The following is a 21,225-nucleotide window of genomic DNA, read 5'->3' as shown; positions in this document are numbered from 1 at the left end:
GGAGGAAAAGGGACAGGAAAAATACACAATTATCAGAAAGAAGTTCTCTGGAAGGAAGAAGTTTGGCAATCATATAATTCATCAACTGCTTCCTATGGTAAACCAATAAAACAAGCGCAATGTGACATGTGGGCTGAGGGAGAACTGGTAACTCACTGGTCCAGCCTCTTTTGGCTGAGCTGGAAGAAGGGCAATTCTGGCAGTGATTAAACATTAGTATGTGCAGGTGGTGTGGGTCTTAATCAAGAGAATTTTTTTCAGCAATGTCTGCAATAGCCTGCTTCATTCAATCTCCTGCTGAGAAATGAGCACCTTCTTCACTACTGTCATGAGCCATCAGTGTTCCCCAAAACAGCAGAGCAGAAAGGGCTTTTGCTATTCTGGCTTCAGGCTTGTGAGGCACAAGTGTTTCTGCTTAGAGAGAAGATTAAATGAACATGTAAATTCTTCTGTTGTGCTTGGGGTTTTGTACAATATTTTACAGCAGTAAACCATCTTGTCCTTATTAAATATTTACTTCCTTTCGCCTTTTAAAAAGGCAGCTATGATCTTTGCCTATAAATGTGGTAGAGAACAGAGTTACTGAATGGTTATCAGATTGGAAGGATGACAAAATGAGAATTCAGGATCTGAGTTTTGGAAAGGTATCTCTGCACATTAAATCAAACTGACTTTTTTTTCTGGGCTAACTGATCATTCTTATATACCTATAAGCAGTTTTCCCACTCCAGTTCACCTTCAGCTTTCAGCCACCATTACAGTTGTTTATCCACAAACCTCGATCATCCCATTGTGTCTTTGTAGGGTCCACATTATGCCTTTAATGTCTTCCACCTCTTTTATTCTCTCCAAATCCAAAGTGACTGTTTTGCAATAGTAGGAAATTTGACTAAATTCTTTTTAAGGAACAACTAGTGCAAAAGGTGCTTTTTAGTGACAACAGTTTAGCACTATCTTAAAATTTCATAAATATTTATTCATAACTCATGAGATTTAACTGTGTCATTTCAGTTATTGGAAAGCTGCAGTGTGTCTGTGTGCGTGCACACATATCCTTTCTCGCCAAATCTTTTTCCTGGACTGGGGAGATGGGCTTCCACAGCTGATGAGACCAGCCAGGTTTCCTATATGATCCACTCTTTAACCATGGAGGAAAGAAGAGGGTGGATAAATTCTGTTTTCTGTGATGAAGACAGAATTTAGTGAAGAGTTAGTAGCAAAGGTGGACTCAGTATTGCTGGATAAGGACCAAGAATACTATCTGGAGCAGGATTCATTTTATACTTACAAACCTTGGATAACAAAATTAGTATTTTCTATCCCTACCCTTTAATAGCCCTCCAGTTCAAATTGCACGACTCTTTGCATGAGTTCAAGTCAGATCCACCCTTAAACCTGGTTTTTCTCCATAATGTTTTCTATAATTAGTCCTATTGAATTGCATAAATATCTTGTTCTGTCTCTTTTAGCTCTCCAGGATTCAATGCCTTTTAAGATTCATTGCATAAGGAAATGATCCTTAAAAGTATTTACTTTCCATGATATATCTTGAAAGAAAATGTATTCCTGAGGCAGATGTAGAAAGAAAAAGTCCATTGTTAAAATTTACATTTTCTGGTTTGAATCTAAATTCCAAGAACTCTGTTGCAAACAGGATCAACGGAAGAAGAAAGAAAAGTAAAGGCAGTGTAGAAAAGGTTACAGGAAAATAGAGAAGCAGCAGTCATGCTCAAAAAATATATATATACCTTAATCCCTTTTTGGGTAGTGTATTTCTGTCAAGCTGCATGCTGTTAAAACAAAAAAAATCCCTAAGGACATACAGTAAACAGGACTGTTCAGAATAACAAATTTTAAAGCTCTAGGTTTGTGTGCATAACAGAAGGTCTTTTAATGCTTTTTAATATAACTTTCATGATAAATCCCTTACTCATTTGGAGGGAACAATAGGACATGGACTGCTGGAGATTCATTTTTCATCTAGACATGCTCTGGGCTGGGTCAATAGTAATTTGGAGACTGTCCAGGTCAGAAAGAAGTGCTTCTTTACCAACTTTCCTACAGCTTTGCTCTGCAATCTGTGTGAGAATCATATGGTCACAGTATGAATCTTTATTTTTCACAGTTGCCTATGTTAAGCCAATAGATTTCCAAAAGGAATGAAGGTTGTGGCACCTGCTAAGAGGCAGCATGGCCTTGCCAGAAGCCAAATGACAGCTCTGTGTGTAGAAATATGTGCTAAACATACAGACTCTTGACTTTCTGTTGTTGAGGGGCTCACATAGTAAGGTGATGGTGGGGACAATGAAAAGTGGCACCAGAACAATGCTGTTCCATATTCTTGCACACATAGTGTCAGACTGGCTGATTACCCAAAAACTATGGCTGGAGTTTTCCTTATTTAAACTCCATCACTAGAAGGGCACCCACTAGCCTTCCTTCCAAGTGTTATTTGGGAATTTCATCATAAGGTCTTGGAAAATCAGTCTTGGACTGGTGTGAGTTGAATTGGTTATCATCAAGTAAGTATTGCAAAGTTTTCTCCCTTTAGTACATAACTTAGTGTCACCATATGGATTAAATGGCAAAATGGCTTTTGAAAGCTTCTGTATTACATATCATAATCACACCTCTGAGAGCAGCAGTAACTGAGGACCCTTGCTACCCAAGAAATACCCTTATTAAAGGCGTTTCCTATCATGCTGGGGATGATGAGAGTCCTACTGTCATGTATCCTTGATCCAAGTAGATAAAGGCAGTGAAAACACTGTTGGCATGGACAATACATTACTAGCAGGGCTTGGACTAATGGAAGCAAACTATTCTTACCACCAGGAAGTTTTATAGACAATTTTACTAGTTTAATAAAGAGCCTTGTTCTGCATGTGGAGAAAGCAAATGGAAGGAGAAAATTAGCAGGATTTCAGCACAGGTCCAGTTATCATGGTCCATGTGAGAGTAGTCCCATGTCAGACAGAGAACTGCATTTTCAGCATTTTGCTCCCAACTAACTAACAGGACCAAGAATGGTTGGCAAAAAGACAACATAAATTTGAATGAATGATTCATTTTTTTTTTCTTCAGAGAGAAAAATGGGGCTATGATGTTCTTTTATGTACTTTTATGCACCTCTAAATTTCAGGATGAATAAACATGATCATAACACCAGTTTCTTATACAAACACTTAAAAATCTGTATGAACTATGTATTTTCCAATATTACTTTAACTTGGAGATATATGTATTTTAAAGTAATCTATAGCACATTATATAAAAATAAAGGAGTCAGTGCTCCTTTAAAGCAATCCACAAGCCAAAGGTTATGCCAGTCGTGTAAGCGGGCAAAGAGTGACCATAGGATTTTCTGAAAATCTTTTGAATTCAGATGATCAAATGAAATAGGGATGAATATTCCTCAACATAAGCATAGAGTTATTGCAACTGCAGTAGAGTGAGTGTAGCAAACGCCCATTCTGTGTTTTTAAAATACTAAAGCTTACGAAGATGCTCCTAGATTTCAGATAATTGTATGAAACCATTAAGCACGGTCTCATGTAACTGTTACTTCAGACCAATAACTGCTCTTATCTTTTTAATATCTGGAATCATTCATCCACCAAAAGCTGGGTTCATTGCTTCCACAGAAACTGGACTTTCGGTAAATAGAACTGAATTTACCTCAGATCTGTAAAGTTGATAATGATAATAAAGACAGTCCTTTCCTGAAAGAAGCAATGCATACATGGACAAATACCACTATAAAGTGAGGATGAGAATAGCATAGTATTCTGATATTTTCCTTTGCCATGTAAATTGGAAAAAGCAATCTTGCAGAAAGATGAATGAAGACATAGGCTGAAGTTATCAAGCCCACAGTATCTCATTCTTTTCTGTTTATTTTGCACTGCTGAAACTGACTGCAACTTCTACGGGGGAAATTACAGAAAGCCTTACATCCCTCATTTTCCTACCTGCCCTTGGTGAGGAAGTTACCATGGGAAAGGGTCATAATAGCATACCCTCGAGCTACAGCTAACTCTTTCAGAGCTGTTAGGCAATAAAACAAATTATTGCAAGCTAAGAAACAACTAGAGAGCTCCATGACAGGCTGGACCAAGCTGATACAGGTCTTACAAACTAGTTTCTACAAAAGGCTAGACATATAAGAAAATCTGATACATGATGCACTGTTTCACACCTTAAAACCACAACCATAAATTATGATGGTAATTTAAAATAATTGAAAGTCTTGAAGGGCCTAAGTAGATTTCAATGGACTTTCACAACCCTCAAAACAAAACATTATTTTAAAGCAAACTGGAGCAAGCCAGTCATGTAACTAGAAACCACTTCCACTCTGCTAATCTTAAAATGCAACTATTACTGCTGATCAGACCAGTGTTTATTTCTGTATTTCTGCCTTTTTATGCCTTCCTTGCTATGTCATTCAGATCAAGCAGAAGTCACAAGTTTGCAATGCCCAACAGCAATTAAGGGTTTGAAAGAACTACTGGTGATGTGTTCACCTGGAAAATTTTACAACTTAACCCCAGAAGATGTTTTTATTTTACAGTATAAGTACCTGCATGATTTATTTCAATCCCTCTAAGTTGTTGTAAGGTAAAATACAAGTGTTCTTCCACATAGGGAGCTACACCGCTATGACAGCAGAATTAGACTTTTCTAAATATTGCTAGTGCAAAACCAGCAAAAGGCCTGAGAGACATGCAAAACCTGCTTTCTTTCTGAAAAAGAACATTTGCTAGCTTTTACCAAGCCTATTTTCTGGTTGTTACAATGCAATAGAAATTCATTGAATGACACAAAATTTGGCGGGACTAAACTTCGACACTCCACTCCAGGAGTTGTCAGGCAGCTCTGGGTTGATGTCGTACCATTGCTCAGTTGGTAGCCTGAAAACTGGGCAACATCTGATCATCCCTGGAGGGACAGGTGGGCAAATACAGCAGAGACCTTGCAGATTTGCTGTGTCCATGAAAGGTGACTTTTTCTGGAGGCAGTCAAGGGCTACTTTCCTTCATAGAAAACGTAGATGTACCCTTAGATTTTGTTCTCGTTTTCTGTGTTCTTTCCAGCTGCATCAAATCTTTTTTAAAACTTGATGTCCCAAAGTCTCAAGTTAAAGCCTTAATGTGAAAAGTAGAATGGGATAGCTAATTTCTAAGACTTACATGCAATATTTTCATTTTCAAAATGCTTTGTCCCACTGGCACTACAACTCTGTACACATGTTCTGCAGAATAGCCTCAGTAATTTCCATTTTTTATCTATGCAAATCTATCCTGCCCTGTTATAGCCCTTCAGAATAATAAGCCTTTGATCACACGTCTTCAGTAACTCTTTACCGACTATTTGAGCACCTTTATTTTCCCCATTTGCTTATGAGAGTGTAATTAGGAATAGCACTTAAAGCTTTAGTAGGTTCAGGATTTTTATTGCATTTACTATTTTTCCTCTATTCAGAGTGCTTGTTTTCCTACAAATTAATTAAATTAGTCTTATTTTAAAGGCTGTTAATGACTAATCCCATGTTATCTGTTACTTCAACTATTTTGTTTAATATCTTCTGTATCTTTACAGGCAAAGTGGCCTTCCTGTAATCTCCTCGCCCTCCATCCCAGCTCTCCTCCCTCACTCCTTCCCCAGCACAGACCCTTTGAAAACTCTTCTCCAGTTCTAATGACTGCAGGTTTTTCAGGCTATGTCTGAAGCAGGGAAATGAAAAGTTCATCAGGACAGTAAACAGAAGATATTTTTAACCTTTTCATTTCCTCTTAGTATGTTTGCCATTATTGATATTTATCCATCAAATTACAGCTAATGCTTCAATGAAACAAACACATATTTTTTATCATCTATCATTAGCTCTCTCTTCTATTTCAGTTTTTCCTACACTTACTCTGCACAGACTTTACGTTGCTTGCTAGTTGTACCTCATTGTGCACTTTGGTCTTTCTGATTTTGTCTCCACCTTATATTAGTATATCTGATTATAAGGACTGCTGACTCAGTCTTTTGCAAGCTCTAGGGTGACTGAAGAAAAAGCAAAAACCTCCTTGCAGACAATTTTTAATGCTACCCTATGCTATAATTAGTATTGCCAAAGGTATTTCAAATATAATCTGAGTTTACAAAGGAAAAAGGACACAATCTGCTGCCAAGCATATCTGCCTCCAACGTTGCAAATCAATGCTTTTTTTGTGAAAAAATACTTTGCTACATGTAAGTTTTAATGTATAAAGGAGTTTAGAAACTCAGCACTTATATCAGACCTTTCAGAAAAATCAAACTGCAAAAATCCTGTTGGGACTATAATTCAAGAAATGACACCGTTTACTCTAGCTACATGTATTTGTTTTGAGGCCAGATCAACATGAACAATGGCTCTCTCTGGACTCAATCATAATATCCCCATATGGACAAATATGAAACTTAAAAAATATTGCCAACGGCAAAGTATTTGGAACCACTGAAATTGAGTCACTGAAAAAATACATAAAGTATTAGTAGAGGGGGTTGCTCAGGAGCTATGCCAAGCCATTAATATTTGAAATGTGATGTTTAAGATCCTGTGCATAAATATAATTTTTGGCATAAATTCATACTCTTCCATATCATTCTATTGACCTCACTATCCATATATGTAGCAGAGAAGGATTTTGTAAAATTAATATTAATAATTGATCTTTTAAGAAATATTGTCACATTCAGTTCATAGTACACAAATGCAAATTCCTATTTAAAAATTAAAGGTACAGTGCAAACTAAAAATTGCTCATGTATCAGTGTATTTTTAACTACACTACGTATTGTTAGTGTACATTATATTGGTACATATATAAGTTTTATAATTATTCAAATAAATAATAGAATATATTAGTATATAATAGTAATACAATTTGCAATTAGTAAGAGGTGTGATTTTTAGCTGATATAGTAATACTTCTGAACGTAACATAAGAAAATGAAACCTGTGTAAAGTTTCCATCTAGAGTTCTCAAAATTTTAATTATGGGGTTTTTTAATGCTGGTTCACTGAAAGTGAATTCCTTCTATGGAAAGGATGGGTATTGAAAAATCTCTGAGTTTATATAAAGGGCAAAAAAATCTTGACATTGTGTATTAAATGTCTTTTTTCCTTAAAATGTTTGTGTTATTAAACAACTAATTAGGTTTAAAATATTTCTGACTGATTCGGTATAATTTTCTTTTTTGAGCCAAAGGCTAATGACATATTTAATATTGATTTTGCAGTCCCCGTGTGAGATAAGAGTTTAACTGTCAAATCCTGAAAATTTTCATGGGAAGTGGAAGTTACTTAGTACCTAGCAAAGATTATTTTTTTCTCTCCTGCAAAAGTCAAATAAATATGCCACAAAAAAAAAAAAAAAAAAAAAAAAAAAAAAAAAAAAAAAAAAAAATTTGGTCAACTTGTGCCAGGCTAGTTGCACCTTCTCATAATGTAACTTAAATGGTAAAAAATCTGCAAATGGAAAAACCTTTTCTTGCATTTTTGTCTGTTCCAGACACTTGCCAGGACTGACCACACAGCAAGAATCACATCTTGTAAAGTGTCTCCCTGCCAGTGAAACTGCACTTCAGTAAGGATCTGTGTAATGATGACCATGTAAGAAGCAACTTGTCAGGACTGAGTATTTTAAGGCAAGACTGGTCAGCTAAGGCCAGGGCACACCAGATCTGCCTGTACTTTGAGCTAAAGGGAAGAGAAAAGCTGGGGTCCCACAGCTGGAGGTTTGCTTGCTTTGGAGCTGCCAAATGCTGGGACAGCAGGTGGATCCAGCATGCAGGAATCATTATGTGCCTGTTGGCTATTTACACTTGCCTTTAATTAGATAATTTTCCCCTTTTCTCTCATTGTCTCCAGAACAAGGGAACCAAAAAAAAATTCTCAAGATAGAAAAAGTACTTGTAAAACCTTAAAAGGCAGTTGATTCCACATTGTGATGCCTTTCAGCTTTCTTTTCTTCCTTCCTTTTTCACATAAAGGACTAAGCTGCTAATTAAACAGTGTCCCTTTAGCAAAAGAGGTGGAGGGTTTATTTTTTTGGCTCCTGTCCTTTTGCCTCTCACTTATTTCGTGGTCACTGTATCTATAGGCAAGCTCACCTTTCCGAAAGAGTAGATCTGACGCTTCCAGTCCTCATGAGCAGGCTCTGAACCTCCTGAGTGCTTGTTGTCAGTCCAGAGAGAGAGCCATGATGGCTAAGAGGAAGGTCAATAGACTCGGAACTGGTGTGAAGGCTAGTCATGGACTGGTAACTTGGTGTGTCCTTACTGCCCGCTGAAGAGCTGCTCAGGTTTGCAGCCCACACAAGACCACCTGATGTGAAAGAGTGCACTGAGGCAGGACTGGAAGCCAAGGAGTGACTTAAGCTTACAACATCTGCATTTAAGTCCGAAGGTTTACTGAAGAGGGGGCTGCTGCTACCACTTTGCCCACCTGCACTGCCCATGCTGCCTGTGCCCGAGGATGGCGATTCCAGGCTGCCTTGCCGTGCCAATGTGGTACTAGGGCTGGGCATTGCCGATGTGGGTTTCACACCTTCAGTACTGGGTGCAGAGGCAGCTTTACCACTTGCCTTGGCACCAAACAACCTAAATGTAAAACAAATAGCTTTAGAGAAACTGATAGCCACATTAAACATTCATGGCGCAACATCCTAAGAGCCAAACTACACATTTTTAATTACTGCTACTAAAATCATGCCTACCTAGTTGATCAATCGCAGCGCAAATTTTAATTCACTTAACCATATCACAATAATCATGGTTTCTTTCTTTAGAAACACCTCTCATTCACTGCTATTCAGATGTGCTCTTTGCACAGAGACCCTCCCAGAGAGAGCCAGAATAATCACATTTTTATCTTATTAGTTCATAAGCAGATTACACTTTCACCCAAATTCATTCAGTAATTAAGCTTTCCCAAGTCATTAGCTTTTAAACTCCTCACTTCTCAAATCTGCTTAAATGATTGCAACAAACATGTGCAAAAACCTTCGAAGTTTAATAAACATCTAAGTATTTGTGCAGAATTTCCTCTCTCTTTTTGCACAGATGGTCAAGCACTCATCAGTCATGTAGTAACCACTCAGACAGAATAAACTGCACCATGGCTAAAAGGGCTCAGTTTGTCTCCAAGGGCAGGAATGATAAAAGTATATTTCACATAATGTCTTCAGCAATTCTAGATATGAAAATTCTACAGGGATGATGAAAAAATAAACTGCAAGTCCTCTAAAATTTGAACTAAAAGGTCATGTGATGTTTTAATGTATTTCTGGAAATATTTTAAGCTGCAGTTAATATGCAGCTCATAAGTTAAAGGTAAATAAACACAAAACTTATCATGATTTAAAGTAAGCATGTCTAATAACGTAAGAATCCGCTTTACGTATTACCAAGCCCGCAAAACTGAGCTGCAGCTCCCCAGCTGCCTGGAGATGCTGTTTTGGTAAGTAGGCACAAGAGGGCACTATTGGCTTTTCCTCCAGCCGTGCAAGCGCTCCATCCCAATTTACACTTCATCCGGATTTATACTTCCAGAAATGTTACAATAGAGCATTTACAATTGAAATTTAGCCTTGCCAATGTTTGTGTAGAAAAATGTAACGAAGCTGCTAAGATAATGAAGCCTTTCTAGCTGGAGCTGCCAACAATGTGAAAGCAAATCTAAATCTTTATCATTTAAAGAGCTCTTCAGTTCTCCATCCAGAATAGGGGCAATGCCTATTCCATTAACAGAATGTGCCTGAACACAGTGTCCTTCCTCCCTCTGGGGATTTAGCACAGTATTGAGAAGAAAATTCACATGTGGCTGAACTTAGAATCATAGAATATCTTGAGTAGGAGGGGACCCATAAGGATCATTGAGTCCACCTTCTAAGCTTCAAACTATTGTTATGGGGATGTACCTAAAATGCTTAAAGCTCAAGGAGCAACCATTTCAGGTCTGGGAAGGTCTTTAAATCTTAAAGAAATAATTGTGTTGTATGAAAAAATTATTGCCCTCTTATTTTCCTGTGCTTGATTTGTTTGTGGCAAAATATTCCCTGAAAAGGCTTTTTGCACAGTAGTCCAACACATTGAAAAGCCCTGCTTTATGTATTGCAACTTCAGGGAGTCATAGAAATGCACTAACCTTCGAAACGTGGGGGAAGCAATATCTGGGTATTTGGATCCTGGCTGTCTAAGTCCTGGTGTGCCAGAGGCGCTTGCTGAAGTTGGGCTGGATTTAGGGGAACTGGACAGTGAGACGCTTTCAGAATCTGACACCGCCACTTTCTCTTTTTCCTTGTCTGTCTGGTTGACGGTGACAGGGCTGGACCTCCCGGACCCGATCTTGCTTGGCTCTCGCAGCTTGGTGGCAGCAGCACCCACAGACTTGCTGCTCACATTGGAGTCGATGCTGCTGGTGCTGGAGCGGTGGCCGCCCCTACCAGGGATCCCGCTGCCGCTGGATTTCGATGGGCGAGGCAGACTTCGATACTGCAGAGTTGTCTTTGAGCTCACATGCAGGACGCCGTCATCCTGGTTTTGGGAACCATCTAAGCTCGTCTTCCTCCCTGCGTTGGACTTCCCACTGATGGCTGAAGATTTTGGCATTTTTCCTAGCGTTGCTGACCCGCTTGTGATAGTCGCTCCACTTGTAGTGATCATGGTAGAAGATCCCAACCCAGACTTCTTGAATCCAAATGACCCTGTAGCTGTTGATCTCCCAATGCCAGAGGGAGGCTTTTTCCCTTCATCACCGCTGCTTTTTCCTGCATCTGATGGAGATCGCTGTATGGAGGCTCCTTTTAGGGGAGTTTTCACTTTTTCTGAAGCTTTTGCATCATCAGTTTTTCCTATGTTGAAGTATATTTGAAAAGGTCACTTGTGTTTAAGCTGCAATGCCTTAATATCTAATTTCAACACAGTATGATTACAATTTCAAAATGAAAAAAACACACAAATGGAATAATTCCCCTAAGGAAACAGACCAGTTTGGTCTTTACTCTCCTATCAGCTATGTATGAGACATTACAGGTAAACATTAAGTATTAAACGCTTGAAATTCCTCTGAGTTTCATATATAGGTGGAAAATATAGTTGTAGAAAATTATCTTGAATGAACTATGAGGAATTTTGACTAATTTTGTTCTGTTAACAGTATTTCTATATGAAAGAAGTAATGCTTGAAAATAAAACATTACATGTAATAAACATCTCCTGAAGTATGACACTAATTATGCATGTAGAAATTAATGGTACTTATAGAATTCTTTGGTTTTCACTGATTGCATCTTTTTAGCTTATGACTAAGTTTGTTCTGGTTTTAGTTACACAAAATTATCAGGGAGAGATTATGTTATTGAATGAATCCTCTTGATCTGTAACAATATCAATTACACGAGTTAATTAGTCTTTGTCATATCCTTGATGTCTTCTCAAGATTTTTGATTTTTTGTGAGGTTTTCTTCAGTCCTGGGTAGGCTTGTGACTATATAACATATATTTCTATGTTCCTTCCGTATGTTCTAAAATTTTATTGTAACATGCAGAAAGGTTGAAATAAGGTGTTCTAACAGAAAGTACCCTCTTATTATTTTAAAAATTGATAAAAATTGCCATTTCAATTCTAATTTCTCTCCAAGCATTTGCACACTATATAATATATATTGTATACTCCTAATAACTCCTAAAACATACCAAAGTTTTTAATTTACTCATCAAGTGATTATGGCAGCTTTGGTGGTGTGACCTGAATTCTCTTAAGAAACTAAAATGTAATAAAGAGCAACACCTGCAAAGCAGAACTAAATTCACTCATGTTTTTATCCAGTACACATTTTATGCTACACAAACAGATGCACATGCCATGATACAGATAGACTCTGACCCAGCAAACATACAGATCATTAGTAGTTAAGGCCTCAATTCTGCCTTGCACAGTGGCTGCCTGATCACCTTCAGCAAAACTGATCTGGGAAGCTTAGCTTGGCGTGCAGCAAAATTTTTAGTATCTCCATTTTTAATTGATCTTAGAGGAGTATAGTTTCTGTATGCATATGATCACCACAGCAATGCTCCTCAGGGATCTCACAGACCAGAGACTGACCAACGTTTAGCAGTTCCAAATTGCAAAGAAACAAAAAGGGTTCACAAAGGGTAGGAATTTATTCTGAGAAGATCTTTGTTAGCTGCCTTTACAACTGGGGGTTGAAGCATGCTCATGCACTGTTTTGTCAGGACATGACAAAGCTCCAGAAAATGTCCTACTGAGAATTCACATTTCTTTAGTAAAATGATGGATTAGGATTAGATGGTCTTAATAAATATCTCTTTCACCCGCTTTGGATTTTTTGCTTGAAAACTAGATTGCAGAAGTGGTTACTCCTTCTGAGAGGCCTTCTAAAATTAGGTAAGAGGGCATTTAGCACTGAAAATGTGTAAAAAAGACATTTTTTACAATTTTTTATCGCTTAACAGTGGTCTGTAGAACACCCATAGTACGTGGAATGTGATAATTCAGCTTTAGTTCAGAAATAACTAGAAATACAATTTTGAGTCCCCTTCCTTGAATATTCAATCTTTTTGACTCAGCTTCCAATATTTGGCCATTTCTATGCAACTGTTGAATTATCAAAGGTAAGGTTTTCTAGAGAATAAGGGTAAAGCACAGATGAGTCCAAAAATACTTCTAAGAATTCCTTAATAAACATTGACATACACAAATGATAGTACAAAAAAATGCAACCACAGTTTTTGTTATGGATGCACCCATGTGTACTTAATAAATTATTATTATGCACGTAGCAAACTAACTGTTATAGAAATGAAAAAGTTGATATAATATTACAATCTGGGCTTGAAGTCATTTATGGGAGGAGAGAACAATATGCATATAGTATATATAGAGAGAGAGTACCCATCAATTATTTTAAGACCACTGTAATCTGAACTACAGAAGTTTCCTACCTGGGGTCTTGAGTGTGCTTGTTCCTGCTTTGTGCCTGGACTGAGTTGTTCCTACTTGTGCAGTCATGCCTCTCCTCCAAGATCCAGTCTGTGATACAGAGAGAGATGTCTTCTGCCCCCCCTTCTCTGACTCTTCAGACAGCCCCGAGGGAAGGCCTTTCCACTTGCCACCGCTGTCTACGCTGCTGTCAAAGTCTTCCTCTGGTTTCTTCAGTTCTTCAGTGCTGCCCCAAGTTTCACTGTCTGTAACTGAGCGTTTCTCTGAGTCTGTCTTCAGCTACAAGAGATTCCATGAGAAATGGTCAGTCCCAGAATCTCCATTATTTGCTGATTTCTTAAATCATAGTAGGGGAGGAGAATTTTTGGTCTATTTGCAGCAAGGGCCACAGAAACCTTCCTTCTAAAACATTAGTATCCTGATTCCAAAAGTTTAAAAACATACAAAACATACCCATTCGGGGATGACATTTCTCCTTTTTTTTAACTTCAGAAGATTTCATAATGAAGTGAAATGTAATTTACTCTAATCAGTGGTGATGCCCTATTGTTCCTCAACTCTGTCTGAATTTCAGAAGCGAATCACTGTGCTGAGAGGTTTTACTAAAAGCTTGGGTAAGCAAATTCCTAAATATACTACCTCAGTCTGGCTTCTTGACTTTTCCTACCCAAGATTTCAAGTGACTGGATTAGGAATACTGCTCCAGCAGAACAGAGTATGTTGTGAGCAAGGATAGCATCTTCCACAAAAATATTCATGCTACAGCTGATGGCTTTTCTACTGGTCCGTCTCCACAGAAATGAATTGTTTCCAACAAGAAGCTCTCTCTATCAACTAACAGAGCAGAAGAGAAGCTTATGCCAGCACTACTCATCTATGGTGTCAAGGCAAGAAGCTGGGCTCACACTCCATCTGAAACTTAGACCCATGTGGAGGATGCACCTGCGGGGACCTAACCCCCCTGTGGCATCTCCTTCCCTGAGGCATGCTGATAAGGGAGTGCTGCAAGGAGCAGCCCAACAAGACAAGGCAGAAGCTGTGAAAATGGCTTAAATAGAAACAGAGACTGACCCTACCCTCTGTGTTTGACAAGACTGGTGCTCTTTGTGCTGACAGGCTGTTCGGTGTAACTCTTCCTTCTGTGTTTTTTTGCAGCCTCCTGACCTCAGACTGAAACCTTATTTGCACATCACCCTCTCACCACTCCTGCTTGCCTCTGCCCCTCTTTAACAGCAAAAATATGGTGCTGCTCTCAGGTATCACCAGCCGTAGAGGGGCTGCAAAATGGAACGCATTGAGGGACAGGCTATTTATTATTCTGTGCTGTCACAGCTCCTTCACCACAGAGACCCCTCTGTGGCTGCTTCCTAGGCACTGCTGTCATAAGTAGGATTAATACTGACTAGATGACCGACAGAATAATCAGGTCCTGTTTACATATTTGTCAGCCGAAGTGTACAAAATGCAAAAGCTCTCTGTATTTCCATAATTGCACATGTTCTTAGGACATGCTAGCACAGATTATGGGTAACGATTAATGGGAAAAAAGCCCAAGTAAATATCTACAAAAATATTGCAGGGTCCTTCAGAAGAGAGTTTTTATTAAAGTTATTGTTACAACATGTTTACAGACATTTTCCCATAAATGAATGACTGCAAATATATACATTTCTAAGCAAACTGCATAATTTCAAAGAAATGAGTAGTACAATACTTTCTAAAAGCCTCTCTTCATCATTATCATGCTTTTAATAGGAAAATGACAACAAAAAATGCAATTTCAGTCTATAGCCTTCCTGCTCCAATCACTTAAAAAGACTGATAAAGGGATCTCTGTGTTGCAGTATATCTAAGACCTGGAGAACAGCTGGCAAAATGTTCATCTCAGCTTCTGACTGAGATTGCCAGCTAGCATGGAATACAGTGAGTTCTGCTTAATCTGCCTGGTAAAGGCATACCTGATAAAGGTCTGTTCCTAGTCTTCATAATATAAAGAAGCTCTGGAATGAAAGCAAAACTTGAACATGCACTGCATCTCTGTCTATAGCTGAACAATTTGTGAATAAAACAGAAGCTTATATAGAGCAGCTAGAACATGAGATAATCCAAATGAAAACAAAACCACAAAGAGTTAAATGGTCAGCCTGAGATCTTTCAATCCTGATAACTATGCAGTGGAACAAGTAAGCCAGAACTAGCTGGCCATCAATGCTGATGTGAAAGGGAAGAGGCTGATCTCCAGTTAGCAACCATGGAAGTCCCTGATGGAGTGAGAAAGGCAAGAGTAAGGGCTGAAGAATATTTGCACTAGTGTGAATATCTTTGCATGAGTACAGCATTCGTCTGATATCTGTCCTGTTAGAGATTTAAGTAATTTTCATTCCAAAAGTAACTATATTTCCCTATTGTTTGGGGAAATGACAAACACGTGTTTTTCTCCGGCTCACAGAGTCTGCTACAATGTACATCTACAAAAGAGACCTCTGAACTGCAGACACTGTCTGAACTGCAGGAGTCTAAATGGAATCAGAAGTGTCAACCTTGTGTCCTGAACACTTGACATCAAATCACTGGAGGCAACCACTGTTCCCCTATGCTGAGCATTCAGTCTTGAAGTTCCCTGCCTGTAAACAGGAGATGACATGGCAGAGAATACTTTTCTATTGAGACAAACTTTTCTGGTTTTATTTCTTTTTCGGGTGGAACCAAGTCCTGCAGGGATTCCATACTGACTTTTCTATCACTTGCAATTTTGAGGGGAGCTGGGAAGAAAAGCTTGGATACCTGGGACAAGAGCTTTACATACACAGACACACACACGTGTATATGTATTTAGTTTGTATATAGTTTGTGGCTGTATGCTATTAAGAACTCTATTTTGACACTATGAATTTTCACCTTGCATTGACACTTTCATCCCTGGACCTAAGTGGGGAGAAGAGAATCTCTGCCATTTGAAAGGACAGTACAGCCTGTATATTTCTTCCCTAATATGTTCCAGCTCATAAAAGACAAAAGATACATTATTTTTTATTGTGTTATCTGTTGAAAGAGATACTCCAAATGAGCTGAAGTGAGTAGAAATCCATGCATCACAGATCCAGTCATATTGTGTTTGTTTTGTGTTAGGGTGCAGCAGGGGCTGGGAACAGTGGAGGCTCCCCCAGGGTGGGCAGAGCTGGGTCTCACCAGCCAGCACCTTCAGCAGTGATGTGTGCCCGGGGAGCAGGGAATTTGGGATGTCAGCTCACAGCCCAAGGTTGGGTCAATGGGGTCTATGGTCTAGAGGATTTTGTAAAATACGAATATTTAATTTGTTTAGAGGCATTGATACCAAACTTTTTCTTTTGTTATCCTGCATGCTTGGGGGGTGTTGCAACAAATGGCTACTCACCTGGGCATGAGTGTTCTTCCTTGAAGAGGCTGTTATGTTGGAATAAGAGCTGACAGATGAGGTGGTATTCAAATCATCTGTGCTGAGGTTGTCAAGAGTGTCACTGAGGCCACTGCTAACTGAGCTGCTGTCATCCCAGCTGCAGAGAAAGGAAAACATCTGCTTAACATACTGTGTCTCAATAGGCAGAAAGCATCTCAAAATCAGTAGATGCCATACTTATTTTTCAAGTGATTTACTAGAAACTTTTCAGTAATATTTCCTGAGGTACAATGAATATTATTCTTCAGATGTTTAAATTAATTATTGACTCCCAGCGAAGTGGTTGCTTGTTCAATTAATGAAAGATGCAGGTGTCCTTAAAAAAATTAACATCAGGTCTAAGTGTAAGTCATTAAAACAGTTTGTTTCATGTTTCACTGCAATCACATTCACTCCACCAGCAGGGAAATCCATTAAGCCTATCTGATATTGCTAGCCAAAACATTATTAATATCTTGGAGAACACCTGATGAATTTCCAGGCTATTTAGAAATAAAAGGAATATCTTTTCTGCAGCCTAATCCACTGTCAGCAAGAAGCCAGTATTTTCAAAAATTTTATTTTCTTCTCTTCAGTCTGTGTCTAGCTGGTGCAATGTCATCAAAATAGGAATCCCTGAGAATACAGTCACTGGAGCTGACAGAGAACATGTTATACATCTCTGAAGAAACACAGTCTGTCGACTGTTCTGCTTTGGGAGATTGAGGCAAAGGATGCAAATGAGGAGAGAAAGGCTGCTCTTAGAGACATGTCATTACCAAATCTCACAAAAGCCTTGCTTTTGCACGGAACGGAGGTTGATCTGTGTTTCTCAGACTTTTGTCCAGAACTGCTTCTCTCTGGCATTACATTTTGACTTCTATCTTATTGCCACATACAGCATTATGCTCCCAGTTTTGCTACAGCTCCACCTGTTAATCTTGTTTTAGATTATTCGCAGGCCAAAAGTTTGAAAAAAAAAATCACCTTATCATTTTCAATGGGATTCATCTCCTACAGTTTTAGGTATGTAAAAGTTAGGTATCTCATTTAAATTATCTAGATGTCCTCTCTAACCAGTATTAAAAGCAGCCCCCTCCAGGAGGTAATTCCTCCTGGCTTGAAGTGTCTCAGGCTTATAGGATAAACTGTCCACTGAAGGTCCCTCTTTTTGTCTTTTCCTCTCCTGGAGACGAGAGGGTTGAGAAAGCATCTTCTAGATATATAACTTTTGGAAAGACAAAACTAGGTGCTTAAATGTGCTGATAAAGTGCAAAACACTTTTTTATCCTTGTTTTGCTGTAGCCTCATGAGCCACTTTTTAGAAAAAGAGATGAAATTCAATCCCACAGTCAAATTGAAGCTCAGTACCATTGCTACTAGTCATTCAGAGCGAACAAGGAAAATATCAGTGAATCCTTATTTTACATTTGGCGTTTTGGGAGACAGCAGCAGTGACAGGGAAGTGCATGGAATAAATGTGTGCTGATGCACCAGAAAGTTCAGTGCACCAGTCCTGTATCATAGCAACTGCAGCAAGCATTACCTTCCTTTTGCAAAAGGTAGAAAATCACATTTGTAAACCAGCTCAGTGACAAGATAAACATATTGCAGAGGGCAAGAGTTTATTACAGTGCTGCACTTTCCACTGCTGATTACAATGACTACAAATAAATATGTCTTCTGCTACATTTCCAGGTAATAAACATACGAGTGATTTTATAATGAAATTATAATACCATACATTATAGGCTGTCGACATTGATCTAAGAACCATCTCTGAAGCACTAGTCATTTAGACTTTCTCATTTTTTTCACTGTCTAATGTGATGCATAATTTCACTGATGCTAAAAAGCCATCATTAACATGCTGTGTAACACATGGGAATATACCTTTAGAACAGTGTTAAGGCTGAGAACCTTAAGGATGGATAAAACCATAAATAATATTAAATGTGATTAGGTTGTAGAAAAGACAGTTTTACCTCATTAAAAGCTGCTTTTTGAAAAAGAAAATAAAGATCACAAACCAAATCCAAAATGATACGTATTAGATACTTCCAGAAGAAACATGAGCTTTTAATGCATAACATTCATGTCAAATAATATTTGACCATCAGTTTTCTGAGTCTACCTAAGACCTTGAGGACCAAATTTCATCCTGCTTTCCCCATGTCTCTTTGTTATTCTATTCTATTTTAATTTTTCATATGTCATTATGTGCTCCTTCTTCTATGTAAGAAAATTCACATTTTTTAAATTCTGAAATAGTTCAGCTGATTCACAAGATATAACTATGTTCTCTACAGCCGAAGTTTTCAGGCAAAAATTACTATGACCATGCTTCCTTTCTATTATGGCTTCTCTATGGTGTTTCACACTTATCACACCTTACTCACCAGTGGATTATTAGTGGGTTTGGGGAACACTCATGGCCACCTTTTAAGTTGTATAGAAGATTATTCTGACACCTCCACTACTCAACTTTCAGAGTCATCACTGTATTTGTCTGGTTTTTTTTTTTTTTCTCTTATGATAGGTGCTCAAGATATTTTATAAATTTGGGGGTTTCATACACCAAAATTTCTCACAATATTCAGTATGCCTGTAAAAACCAGGACTATCGAAACCCGCATTCTTTGCATATTCTAAGGACTGTTAAGAGAAATTAATTCCAACTTGTCACAATGTTTCATACCAGCCTTTTGAAAAGACATGGTAAAACCTGAAAACTCCAACAGAACAGACTATATCAGCCACCCTTTTGGCAAGGAAGATTGCTTGTTTTACTTATTTTAATGTATTATCCAAAGTTGTTTTAACTTGCTCATGCAGCCAAATTTTTATATTTCAGTATTTATTGTTTCTACTTTTACAGACCTCTTTCCCAAAATCTAGATATTAGAGATGCTATCAGACAAGTAAATATGTTTTTGATAATGAAAATGCCTTGTTTATAATTTGAAAAAAAATTATTGATGATTTATAATAATGTATCCTTCAAACTAGTAAACTCATGACAGAAATATCTGATAAAATTATTGTGCATCCCTTTGAGATTGAAAACCAGTTAGTGGGAGTCTGCAGCAAACTCTAGTTTTAGTTCTTGTTCCTCCTACACTTCATTAAAACAATATTCACTTATATTTTAATATATTGGCTATGATTCATCTTTCATTTTTACTTTTCATTTACTTTTCTCTTTTTCACACATTCTACAGAGTCTATGATAAGTCATGTTAGTACTGCTGCTCATTAATGCCTGACACCACTTTGCTGTTAAAAACCACATTTTAGCTACTTATAATGTTGACAAAGTTTGCTTCTTTTATTTTTTCTTGGTGTCAGACTCAGGCTGATTTCTTTAAGAGGAAATGTCAGTGAATGGTGTTCAGCTGCCTGGGAGACTGAGGCTAAGAGAAAAGTGCCTTGTTGACAAGTTCTGGCAACTTTTACTTTGAGAAACCCCTGGATCCCAAGAGGATCTGGAGAAGAACCTTTATATTCAGTAAGCCATAATCTTCTTATTAAGGATATGAATTTTGCTATTTCTAAGAGAAATCTTCTTAAATCTGGATAATTCATTATTGTCTTCAAAATCACTGCTTACAGATTTTTATTTTCAGCCACTCAGCTCATTCTGCTTTGTCTGGGTTCAAATCACCAAATAGAAAACAAGCAAACAGTCCAGTAGTCACTGCTCTCATTGTGAATCCATGTAACAGCACAGTTTTTGATAACACAGTCACATTTTATTTTTTCTCTAGAAATGCTTAATTAATTTAGTGCTTGTAGGTGGTCTGCATTAGGGATGAATCTGAATTTTGCATTATGGAAAGACACCTTCTGTCTCCTTTCAAAGTTGAAAGTTCTGTAACAAAAGGGAGTATATGAAGCATGACTGAATCCCCTGGTGTACCAGACTCCCTGCAATCTGCAAGGTGACTGCTTTAACCAACTTTTTAATAAACTGGATGCCAATAAAGAGATTTGAATTTACTTTAGTGTTTTGCATTTGACTTTCAAAGATTTAATGCATGGAAATCTGTGCTTTGAACCTACATTTTGCTGCAGGGATACCTTAAAATTTAGGTTACTATCAACTCAAATTGCATGTCAAAACCCAGCACCTCTTTTTTGGCCTTACTATTGCTGTACCTCAGCTTTACATCTGTAAAACAGAGACAGTACATGCACAAATGGTTAAAATTATGGCCACTGTGCTACAGCTTCCATCCAAAAACATACCTCATGCCCTCTGACTTTGCCCAGACTCTTTGCAGTAACTTCGGCAATATTCTTTCTGCTGAGATCTGTATTTTCCTTTGATGTACTAGTTATGCCAATGAGATTATTTGTACTAGCTAAAGCTCATCCCCTAATTCTAGCCTGCAACTTTCAAATCTGAACAATTCTTGCCTGTTTTGAAGCAAGAAAAAACACTTCTGCTGGAGAAGACTTCCACTCCATCACTAATTGGTGAAGGTGGCTGTGAATATTGTACACATCCCAGGGCTTCACAAATTGCTTCAAATGCTTCAAACAAAGTTTCAACTCCTTGACCTTATCAAATACTCCATCAAGTTGAGAAATCCATGACTTGCTACCTACACAGTTTGTTAGTCTCCAGTATTACTCTTTGTCTCACTTTCATTAGCATGTGCTAGTACTGAAAAGATCTCCTCATAATAATCCTCTCTTTGACCTCCCTACCACATAGTGTTCTGGAAACAGCAAGGTGTCTGAAGTTAAAACACACGGTGCTAACATCAGCATGTAGAGCTGAACAAAGATTACAAACACATTCCAA

General features: G+C 38.1%; 1 protein-coding gene across 5 annotated transcripts in view; it reads right to left on the bottom strand.

Moving 5' to 3' along the window:
• The window catches only part of NAV3 (neuron navigator 3), a 484,909-nt gene that overhangs the window by 49,751 nt on the left and 413,933 nt on the right, over nucleotides 1-21,225 (bottom strand). For all 5 annotated transcript variants that reach the window (XM_068999468.1, XM_068999461.1, XM_068999483.1 and 2 more), the window contains 5 exons: nucleotides 16,395-16,533; nucleotides 13,003-13,279; nucleotides 10,184-10,889; nucleotides 8,149-8,637; nucleotides 1,749-1,790 (listed from right to left, as the gene is read on the bottom strand). In XM_068999468.1, coding sequence (XP_068855569.1) covers nucleotides 1,749-1,790; nucleotides 8,149-8,637; nucleotides 10,184-10,889; nucleotides 13,003-13,279; nucleotides 16,395-16,533 — 1,653 coding nt within the window. The remainder of the gene's footprint in view (nucleotides 1-1,748; nucleotides 1,791-8,148; nucleotides 8,638-10,183; nucleotides 10,890-13,002; nucleotides 13,280-16,394; nucleotides 16,534-21,225) is intronic.

This window comes from Aphelocoma coerulescens, chromosome 1A (genome assembly GCF_041296385.1).
Source record: "Aphelocoma coerulescens isolate FSJ_1873_10779 chromosome 1A, UR_Acoe_1.0, whole genome shotgun sequence".
NCBI classification, from domain to species: domain Eukaryota; kingdom Metazoa; phylum Chordata; class Aves; order Passeriformes; family Corvidae; genus Aphelocoma; species Aphelocoma coerulescens.
This window is presented reverse-complemented; position numbering and strand designations above follow the sequence as displayed.